General features: G+C 47.1%; 1 protein-coding gene across 1 annotated transcript in view; it reads right to left on the bottom strand.

Annotated features, from left to right (window-relative positions):
* LOC129387131 (alcohol dehydrogenase class-3-like) overlaps positions 1 to 11,598 on the bottom strand; it is a 762,528-nt gene that overhangs the window by 497,666 nt on the left and 253,264 nt on the right. Inside the window, exon 3 of the mRNA XM_072286648.1 lies at positions 9,607 to 9,754. Coding sequence (XP_072142749.1) covers positions 9,607 to 9,754 — 148 coding nt within the window. The remainder of the gene's footprint in view (positions 1 to 9,606; positions 9,755 to 11,598) is intronic.

Raw genomic sequence — 11,598 nt, 5'->3', positions numbered from 1 at the left:
CCGCGCCCGCAGCAAGGTGAACGCCCTCGCGATATCGCTGACTACCTCGCGGCTACTCAGTGGAGCTCTCGATGACCGTCGCGTTCGCCATCACCAGGCCGCTACCTGTCGCCGCAGCGCCGACCATTCACTGGCCCAGCCCGGGGCCGGTCAGCGAGCCCAGAACCGGAAAACTAAAAGCAGCAACCGATGGAGGTGCGGTTGCTGTCCGTCGAACTGACGAAGACCCTCCGCCGCCGACGAAGACGCCGAAGAAACTACCTCGACAACATAACGACACGGTGCCGTCCCGACGAAGTCTGGAAAGAAAGAATGCGACGACGAAAGACGACCTGACGACGTCACATACCAGCCACAGGTCAACGTGACGCAGCCGTGATCCGACGCCAAGACCTAACTGCAACGCCAGACAAAGAACCACCGACCTCGAGTTGCTTCTGGACGGCCACGCAGTTACCGCTTTAGTGGACACAGGGGCTGATTACTCCGTATTGAGCGGACACATCGCCGCCCAGTTGAAGAAAGTTAAGACCGCATTGGAAGGCCCTCAAATTCGGACCGCTGGAGGACACCTCATCATGCCGACTGGAATCTGCACGGCAAGAATAACCATTCATGACCGGACTTATCCTGCCACCTTCGTTATCCTCCAACAGTGTTCACGAGACGTCATTCTCGGTATGGACTTCCTGGACCATCACGGCGCAATCATCGACCTGAAGTCGAAGTCAGTAACGCTGTCGGAAGATAAAGCGATGCCGCCGGAGAGCCCTCGTAGTCACCACGCCTTGAGTGTGCTCGAAGATCAAGTGAGCATGCCGCCCCGCTCCAGCATTATTATTTCCGTCGGCACTGAAACACCCGCTGACGTAGAAGGCGTCATCGAAGGCGACCAACGTTTGCTGCTAGACCGTGAAATTTGCGTCGCAAGAGGGATCGCTCGACTCCACGGAGGGCAAGTGGAAGTTATGCTAACCAACTTCAGCCAAGAGTTCAAGCACATCAACAAGGGCACGACGATCGCATACATCGAGATAATTCAGGAAACCAGCGATGCCTTTGTCCTCTCGGATTCTGTAGCATCTACCCCGACGACCGTAGTTCCCGAGCCACACTTCGACATAAATCCAAGTCTCCCCGTGATTAAGCAGCAACAGCTCAGAAGTCTGCTTCGACGATACAAAGACTGCTTTTCGACGTCATCGAGGATTCGACAAACACCAGTCGCAAAGCATCGCATAATAACCGAAGAGTGCGCTCGACCACTACGCCAGAGCCCTTACCGAGTTTCGACGCCAGAACGTGAAGCTATTAGGCAACAAGTCGACGAAATGCTGCGCGACGACATCATCCAGCCGTCGAAAAGCCCGTGGGCCTCTCCTGTAGTCCTGGTAAAGAAAAAGGACGGAACCCTACGCTTCTGCGTCGATTATCGTCGACTGAACAAGATCACGAAGAAGGATGTGTACCCCCTTCCACGGATAGACGACGCATTGGATCGGCTCTGCAACGCTAAATACTTCTCGTCGATGTACCTCAAGTCTGGCTACTGGCAAATAGAAGTCGACGAGAGAGATCGCGAAAAGACTGCCTTCATCACGCCAGACGGCCTCTACGAGTTCAAGGTCATGCCATTCGGACTGTGCTCGGCGCCTGCAACGTTTCAGCGCGTCATGGACACGGTGTTAGCCGGACTGAAGTGGCAGACGTGCATTGTTTACCTGAATGACGTCGTTGTCTTCGCCGGAAATTTCGACGATCACCTTAGGCGGCTTTCGACAGTGTTAGAAGCCATCAAGTCATCAGGGCTCACCCTGAAGCCGGAAAAGTGCCGTTTCGCTTACGATGAACTTTTGTTCCTAGGCCACGTGATCAGCAAATCAGGAGTACACCCCGTCCCACAGAAGACAGCTGCCATCGCAAAGTTCCCGCAGCCAACCGACAAGAAGGCAGTGCGCAGATTCCTTGGCATGTCTGCCTACTATAGGCGCTTTGTCAAGGACTTTTCACGCATCGCTGAGCCGCTGACAAAGCTAACTAAATGTGACGTCGAGTTCAAGTGGGAAACGCCGCAGGCCGACGCATTTCAAGAACTCAAACGACGCATGCAGTCGCCGCCGGTACTTGCGCACTTCGACTTTGACGAGGACGCCGATACCGAAATCCACACTGACGCCAGTAGCCTAGGCCTCGGTGCCGTCCTAGTCCAGAGAAAAGATGGACATGAAGACGTAATAGCTTACTCTAGCCGGTCGTTGTGAAAAGCGGAAGGCAATTATTCTACAACCGAAAAGGAATGCCTCGCCATCGTTTGGGCTACGGCGAAATTTCGCCCTTACCTCTATGGCAGGCCATTCAAAGTGGTCAGCGACAATCACGCGTTGTGTTGGCTAGCTAACTTAAAGGACACTTGAGGACGGCTGGTGCGGTGGAGCCTCAGACTACAAGAATACGACATCACTGTAACATACAAGTCCGGAAGAAAACACTCAGATGCCGATTGCCTATCACGCGCCCCCATTGACCCACCGCCGCAAGATGACGAGGATGACGACGCCTTCCTTGGCATAATAAGCGCGGAAGACTTCGCCGAACAACAACGAGGGGACCCGGAGCTAAAAGCCCTAGTCGAGTATTTGGAAGGGCACACCGACGTTGTCCCTATGGCATTTAAGCGTGGATTATCTTCGTTCACGCTTCAAAACAACCTACTCGTGAAGAAGAACTTCTCACCAGTCCGCGCCAGCTACCTTCTTGTTGTACCGTCAGGGCTGCGTCCAGAGATACTGCACGCCCTACACGACGATCCAACCGCTGGGCACCTCGGATTCTCCCGGACGCTGTCGAGAATACAGGAAAGGTATTACTGGCCGCGTCTGACCGCCGACGTCGCCCGTTACGTGAAGACATGCCGAGATTGTCAACGACGCAAGACACCACCGACAAGGCCAGCAGGATTACTACAGCCGATCGAACCTCCTCGCCGACCATTCCAGCAGATTGGGATGGATTTGTTGGGGCCGTTTCCGATGTCAACATCCGGGAATAACTGGATCGTCGTGGCGACGGACTATCTCAACCGCTTTGCTGAAACTAAAGCTCTACCAAAAGGCAGCGCCGCCGAAGTGGCGAAATTTTTCGTCGAAAACATCCTGCTTCGACATGGTGCCCCAGAAGTCCTCATCACCGACAGAGGAACGGCTTTTACAGCAGAGCTCACCCAAGCCATTCTGCAGTACAGCCAGACAAGCCACAGGAGGACAACTGCCTACCATCCGCAGACGAATGGTCTCACGGAGCGCCTGAACAAGACCCTCGCCGACATGCTAGCAATGTACGTCGACGTCGAACACAAGACGTGGGACGCGGTCCTGCCGTACGTAAGCTTTGCGTACAACACGGCGGTGCAAGAAACAACACAGATCACGCCGTTTAAGCTGGTTTACGGCAGGAACCCGACGACGACGCTTGACGCCATGCTGCCGCACGTAACTGACGAAGAGAATGTTGACGTCGCTAGCTATCTCCAGCGCGCCGAAGAAGCCCGACAGCTCGCCCGCCTGCGAATGGCAGCAGCAGTGTTCGGAAGAGCGTTTGCCTAAATACTCCTGCATACTGTTACAGATAACCCTGGATCCTAGGACGACACCACTATAAGCCGAGAAGCGCACGTTTTCTGAGGCTGCATTTCGACTCCGGTTATCAACTAAGAGTTATCAAGGACGGACGTCACCGGCTGGCATCACCTGGCGTGGCGCTTGCATCGACGCATCTGCTATAAAGCTACGGCATCGCATCCAAGACGGCACTTTGGCAGCAGCAGTGTTCGGAAGAGCGTTTGCCTAAATACTCCTGCATACTGTTACAGATAACCCTGGATCCTAGGACGACACCACTATAAGCCGAGAAGCGCACGTTTTCTGAGGCTGCATTTCGACTCCGGTTATCAACTAAGAGTTATCAAGGACGGACGTCACCGGCTGGCATCACCTGGCGTGGCGCTTGCATCGACGCATCTGCTATAAAGCTACGGCATCGCATCCAAGACGGCACTTTGGCAGCAGCAGTGTTCGGAAGAGCGTTTGCCTAAATACTCCTGCATACTGTTACAGGTTAGTGGCTTTTTTTGAGGGGGGTGTTATTGTGTTGCTGCCACTGCTGCTGCCAAAGGAGCGAACCTTGTTTATGTCAGTATGGAGTGTGTTGAGTGTGAACAAGAAATCTTGGATCCCAAAGAGAGTATATCTTGCATGACTTGTAAGCTTTCGTACCATGTAGGAAGCTGCGCAGGAGTGTCGGAGGCAACAATAAAATCTAAGAAATCAACCTACCAGAAATGGAAATGCCCGAAATGTAGGCTACCAACCTCACATGTTAACCAGGATGAGAAAGAAAAAGCACCGTTGACCGTAGAAGATATGTTGGTCGTACTTCAGGAGATTAACCGAAAACTTAATGTTTTGTTGCCACTGAAAGAAACTGTCGATGGAATTGAGCAATCGGTGCAGTTTATGTCCGAACAGATGACAGACCTGTTGACGCGCACAGAACAAAATGAGCGAGATATTAAAGCAATCCAGACTAGGCTCGCAAAAACAGAAATGAACAAAGAGCAGCTTGAATCGCTCAGTGTCCAACTCGATGACCTCGAGTGGCGCAACCGGAAACTGAACTTAGAAATTCATGGTGTACCACAAACGGAAGGCGAAAATCTTTTGTCCAAACTTAATGCTTTGGCCGGTGAAAGTGGATTGCCCCAGCTATCAGAACACGACATCACGGCAATTCATCGATTGCCGGCAAAGCGTGACAAAGTGCCTGGCATCATCTGCCGTTTCGCGAGACAGAGCATGAGGGACAAATGGTGGGCTAACAGGCGGGAGTTGACCACTGCGGATGCCAATGTTCACATGTTGGAAAACCTGACCAGGCGAAATCGAGAACTGCTGAGGGAAGTGAAAGAATGGGCAAAAACAAATCAGTACAAGTATGTCTGGCACAGCAACGGCAAGATTCTGATAAGAAAGACTGATGGCGCGTCAGCAATGCTAGTGCAGCACTCTTGCGACCTTGGCAAGCTGCAATAAGAAGGGAAAATTGATTTTTTATTTTTGTTTCCTGCCAAAAATGCAGACTGTAACAGAAAAGAATTATCTACTCCCAGAGAACTTCAAAGATTACCTTGGCCCGGTTTTCCAGACGTCATTCAAATGTCTTCATATCAATGCTCGATCTGTCAGACGTAAAGAAGCATATTTCGACACTTTCTTTCAACAACTAAATGTTCCCATTGACGCTATCATGATCAGCGAAACCTGGTCTACAAGTGATTATGATGTCTTTCGAATTCCTGGTTATGAGACATTTTTTCTGAATCGTTACGCTGGTATTGGTGGTGGCGTATCCATATCATTTAAGAAGAAGTGGCGGCCTGAAATATTAGAGCGATTCACAGTTTCTGTGAAAGAATATGAAATCTTAACAATGTGTTTGAACAACACTATTTTTGCAGTGTGCTATCGTCCACCAAAGGGTTGCGTAGCCATATTCTTGAATTTTCTTGAAAGCCTGATTTCATTTGCAACCAGTCAGCATTTAAACATTGTCCTTGGTGGTGACCTAAACATTAATATGTTATCGGTTGATGCATCCCAAATGAGTTTAGACTTATTGCTTAGAACACATGGACTTCTGAATGCAATCAAAATGCCAACGCGTGTTACGATCACGTCTTCATCGCTGATCGATTTGTTTATCACTAACCATGACCCTAGTATGATCACATCTGGAGTAATAATTTCTGACATCAGCGATCACTTGCCAATATTTATGTGTGTTAAAAACATGTCTAAAAAGAAACGTAGTTCAACATATTCTTTCCAACTTATATCTGAAAAAACACTGTCGACATTTAGAAACTCGGTAGAAAAGAACAACTGGAGGCCTGTCCTTTTAGAAAATGACGCCAATAATGCTTACGAGGCATTCTTAGGTATTCTGAAGCCGATTTACGAGGCCTGTTTCCCAATATTAACAAAAAAACAAAGGCGTCACAGTCGCAAACCATGGGTCACACCGGAGTTGGTGGCAAAGATAAACACAAAGAACATCCTATATCATAAGTTTATTAAATCGAGAGCTGAATGTGATCTGACAGCGTTTAAAAAATATCGAAACCGCTTGAATACTGAGCTCAAGAAAGCCAGAAACGCCTATTACACAAATCAATTCACGTCAACTTGTGGTCGTGTCGACATTATGTGGAAGAGGCTAAACGCAATTTTGGGGAGAAATAGCAAATCAGGTGAATTAAATATGCTAAATATCGATGGTGTAAGTATAACTGGAAAAGAATTAGCAGATACGTTTAATACGCACTTTATTTGCGCTTCTAGAAATCAAGTCCCACATAACAATCTCAGTGATGTCGTTCATATAAGCGACACTATATTTCTCAAACCGGTTGAAGAAGCAGATGTAATGACAGCCTTCCACGAACTAAACAATAGCACATCCATTGATATTGATGGCCTCCAGATAAAGCCTATACGGTATATTTTTGACCTTATTTTACCATACATCACGCATATCTTAAACCTTTGTGTCAGTACCGCTGTATTTCCTCGTAAAATGCAGATTGCACGTGTAACAGTTATCTTTAAAAAGGGTGATAAAAACCAGCTCGGGAATTACAGGCCAATATCTATCTTACCCGTGTTTTCTAAGCTACTAGAAAAAGTAATACTTAGAAACTTTTTGCAGTTTGAAGAAAAACACAAAATTATAACAGCAGCTCAGTATGGCTTCCGTAAGCACCACTCTACTGAACTTGCACTATTAGATCAACGAGAATATATATTGAACGAACTCGAACATAATAGGATAGTCATTGGTATTTTTCTTGATTTTTCGAAGGCATTCGACTTATTAAACCATACAATACTTCTTCGTAAACTTGAGCGTTGTGGCTTCCGCGGCCATGCACTATCGCTTGTGCAGTCATACCTCATGGATCGCAAACAGGCAGTAGCAATAAATGGTCTCCTCTCAGATATGCAATCTGTAGGCTGTGGCGTTCCACAAGGTAGCATTTTGGGTCCATTTCTGTTTAATCTTTACATCAATGACATTGTACATGCAACTCCATTCGTTAAATTTATCATCTATGCTGACGACACCAGTATTTTTCTTGCAGGAGATAATGCAGCCGAACTCACAGATACTGCAAACAATGCACTGAGGCAAATAGAAAACTGGAGTAGCAGAAATGCGTTGCGGATTAACACAGCAAAGACTAAAGTCGTTGTTTTCAGAGGTAGAAACAAGAAGGTCCGTCTCACTAAGAATATATTCCTTCAGTCCGTACCCTTAGAAGTTGTGCCTTCATTTAAAACATTAGGTATATTATTTAATGAAAGAATGTCATGGGATGATCATGTCAGCTTTGTAACAAATAAATGTTCACGTATTATTGGTCTTCTTTACAAGAACCGTGAGATACTACCGCGAAATGTAATGCTAATGCTATATAATTCATTGATACAATCGCATTTCAGCTATTGCCATTTAACCTGGGGTGCAACAACAGCAGGCAATCTTCAGAAACTACACTTGTTACAGAAAAAATTTCTAAGAATTGTTGAAAATGTTCCGCATACCTACCATACGGCCGCACTTTTCTTAAAGTATAACTTACTACCAATTACTAAACTTTATGACTATCGTCTGAGCAAGTGTGTGAAAAACGAGGTGTTGAAGAACATATCTTTTCTATCAAAATTAGCTGGTTTAGAAAAACGAGATGCAATGTACAGCACAAGAAACATAGCACAATGGAACGTAAAAACATACAGAACTTTCTATGGTAATCAAACATTAGAAAATAAACTACCACGACTTCTTAACAAACTCGCACAAAACGATATTGATCTCCAAAACACAACACGCCACAAACTGTTCGAGTATTTTTTACACTACACCTAACCTTTTTTTTTTTTTTTTTTTTTTTCTGTGATTTGTCTACCCAATTCTTCTTTCTTTCACCATCATTGTAAGTTTTTTTTCCAGCCAGGACAATGCTGTTGATTTTATGCTGACTACTGTAACCGGATAACAACTCTGCTATATGTATTTTTTTTTTTTTTCCTTTGTTATCTGTATTTCCTGTATTTTCTTTTCTTTTTCGTGTGTGTGAAAAAAAAAAAAAAAAAAAAAGAAAAGGGAAAAAAAAGGGAAAAAAGGGAAAGAAAAACAACCACTGTATTGCTGTCAAAGTGGGGGCCCGTGGCCTTGTCAAGCTGTCCAACGGCAGCTTTTACTACGGGTCCCCGCCATCATCTGTACCATGGTGGCAAATAAATTTGAATTTGAATTTGAATCAAGAGCCACCAGAGGACCGACAGCCGACACTACAACCTCCGACGACGCTTCGTCGAGTACCAGCCTGGCGACCGTGTTTGGGTCTGGACCCCGATACGCCGACGAGGACTCAGTGAGAAACTACTCCGACGCTATTTCGGACCCTACTAGGTCATCCGACGTATTGGCACACTGGACTATGAGGTCGTGCCAGACGGCATTTCGCATTCACAGCGGCGCCGCGCACGATCTGAAGTGGTCCACGTGGTGCGCCTTAAACCCTTTTACGGACGCTGACGAACTTCGTCATTTTTGTTCTTTTCTTTGCTACGAGTGCTTTTGTTTATTAACTTCGTTTGTTTGCAGCATCGGGTCGATGCTTTTTAAGAGGGGGGTATTGACACGTGTACCTATCGTTATCGGGCGAACACGTTTCGCCGCTTAACAACTGTAATCGCACAGCGACGGACGCGCCTGCATGTATCCGACGTTTCTGGAAAGTTATCGATGCTTCTACCCGGCTGTCTGTTGTCGCCGAACCTTGTGTTATCTGATTTCATCGTGTAACGCGAATGGTGTAGAACTTTGTGGAAGGCACGCGGGTCCAAACGATTAGTCTGGAACATTCGACGACTGCTCTATAAAAGCCGACGCGCTTGACCCGCTGATCAGATTTTCGACGATCGCCGACTGTGTTCGCCGCTTTCGTTGTGCTATAAGTGTAGCCTGTTTTGTGGGCACAGGTTCTTCCAATAAAATCTAGTTTTGCCTTTCACAGTACTGCCACTGTGTTCTTAACGTCACCACCACGTGACAATATATATATGTGAGAGAGAGAGAGAATACAGCCTTAACAAAGCTTACCCGTCAGCGTCTGTGCCAAACCAAAAGCTGCATTAAAGAATATCTGTAATAGATGCCTCTCATATATATATATATATATATATATATATATATATATATATATGAGAGGCATCTATTACAGATATTCTTTAAGGCTGCAGCTTTTGATTTGAGTCATGCTCTGGCCCTAGTTTTTCGCAATCTGTTCTGTGTTCGTTCAACGGCAAATACCATGGGCATATAAATAACGCCGTCGGGGTGGATATTATGCACGAGCTTTTGGGACACTTCACAGTGAAGGCTGAAGCTGTAATATGCACCAGCCGTCTTCGCAAGCTGCTCTATGCCAATAAATTTCGGTGTCTCCGTTTGTTCTACAAACGTCATGCAGCGGGGTTCACGCACCTGGCTTGAGACGCCTCACTCCCGGCCCGATGCTCTCGACGGTGCCGGCGCCTTCGTGTCCGGGGATGCAGGGCAGCACGCAGCCCTCGGGGCATCCAGGGCCTTCGACAAGCTGCGCGTCCGTGGGGCACAGGCTCGCATGCGATATCTGTGAAGCGGGGAATCACCGTGTGGCACTGTAAGCGGACGCTTCACAGCACCGAGGCTTCACTCATCAATGGGATAGCGCTACGTCACCAACCATGCTTTCTCCTGCAACCCTCAACGTGCGTGCAGTCGACAGAACAGTGTCAGTACCTTTTACCCTTTAGAATAAACAATAATAAGAAGCAATATCAAACGGACTCGGAGCCCCACTTTTTGACTGAAAGCGCCCTGCTGCAATGCAGTCTTCTTGGTCACAAATAAAGTAAAGTGTGGTAAATAACGAGAGTAATCAACATTGTACTTTCTGTCTCTGTTCAATAAATAATTTAGAATTTTCTTTCTTTTCATTTCGTACGTCTGCGTGGGGAGTTTCTTAAAATCTCTGCCGACGCAAAATGTGCTGCTAAGATGTCAGGTTGTCATTCCCAGTCGTTACCAGAAGTGCAGAAGAGTCTTACGGTTAATATGCAGTTAGCCGATGCGGTGCTACACCGAAAAGCCTTGTTTATTCGGCTCACGTAAGACTGACGAGATATGATTTTCTTTATTTTTCTTTGAAGATGCTGCAGGCCGCAGGGATATCGCGAGAGTTGGCGGACAGCGAAATGGAGCGAATACTTTCAACATGGCCTTCACAGCTGCCACGGCACTTCTCACGCGATCGTGGGGAGCCAAATATTCCCATTCACGGCCAGGTAGAGGGAAGAAGCGCTCGGCGGTGCCCGCAATGTGAAATATGTATTCTTAAGGTTGCACTCAGGAGCAAAGATATACACTTTAGAATAGCAAGCTTTTGGGCTATTTGGTTTGACATCATTTTTGCAAAGGGGAGCGCAGAAGCGTTGCGGTGAAAGTGTACCTCCATAGGAGAGATGCTCACTCGCAACTAAGTATATTTTCAGAGACAAACCATCAGGAACGTCATTGCGCAAGCGCTACCATCGACAATTGCTAAAAAAGTTTACAGTTTATGTATACATATAAAGATCGTCTACGCATAACTACATTAATAATGACAGCTAGTGTAGGTGGTAACGACAATGGCACGTGCAAGTGACCTGACTGAAATCATTAAAAAAATACCTTTGGGAAGAGGGAGACGGAGGAGGGGGGCGTCGAGACTTCAGCGTAGGGAGAGGAACGCAAATTACTTATCCATCGGTTGCACTGACTGGGCACTAATACAGAGGTAAGCGTGAGCGCGTATGTGACCAGTCTCGAGGATTTCCCTTTCGAGTCGGCCTTTAGATTTGCTTATAATTTAGGTTTTATCGAAACGGGGTTTGCAACCACAAATGGTGCAGGGCACAGGAAGCTGCGAGGAGTTGCTTAGGTCCTTTAAAGATATACAATGTTCTCTTATCCTGTCATATAGACAGCGCCCAGTCTGCCCAATGTAAACTTTCCCACAGTCCAGTAGTATCTTATATACCACTTGGGTGGCCCAGGAGGCGAGGGGTTTCGTGCGTTTCTTCCCACAGGTTGTGTTCTTCTTATTGCCGTTTGCAAGGGCGCACAACCAAGAAAGCTTGAGAGCAGCTGTGAAGACGAGCTCGACACCGTGTTTTTGCCCGATCCATTTTAGGTTGTTTGAAATCGTGTAGACCTACGGCATCGCGGCAAAGTTATTGGGCCTCTGGCGTGGCATAGCGTTGGGGGAGTTGGGAGCTTCTTTAAAAGAGTTGCACCTACTGCGAGTAGCACACTCGAACGCAATCCCGAGGATTTTAGTCGAGACACTTGTAGGTCAGAACTATGACCAACTCTGTGTGCACAAGAGTTGGGCATAGATGACTTGAGGCACGACGAGGCTATGCCCCGTTTTACCAGTTAGGTGTGAGAGGA

Source organism: Dermacentor andersoni, chromosome 2 (assembly GCF_023375885.2).
Source record: "Dermacentor andersoni chromosome 2, qqDerAnde1_hic_scaffold, whole genome shotgun sequence".
Classification (NCBI taxonomy): Eukaryota; Metazoa; Arthropoda; class Arachnida; order Ixodida; family Ixodidae; genus Dermacentor; species Dermacentor andersoni.
The sequence above is the reverse complement of the archived record's forward strand: the minus strand, read 5'-3'. Positions and strand labels throughout refer to the sequence as shown.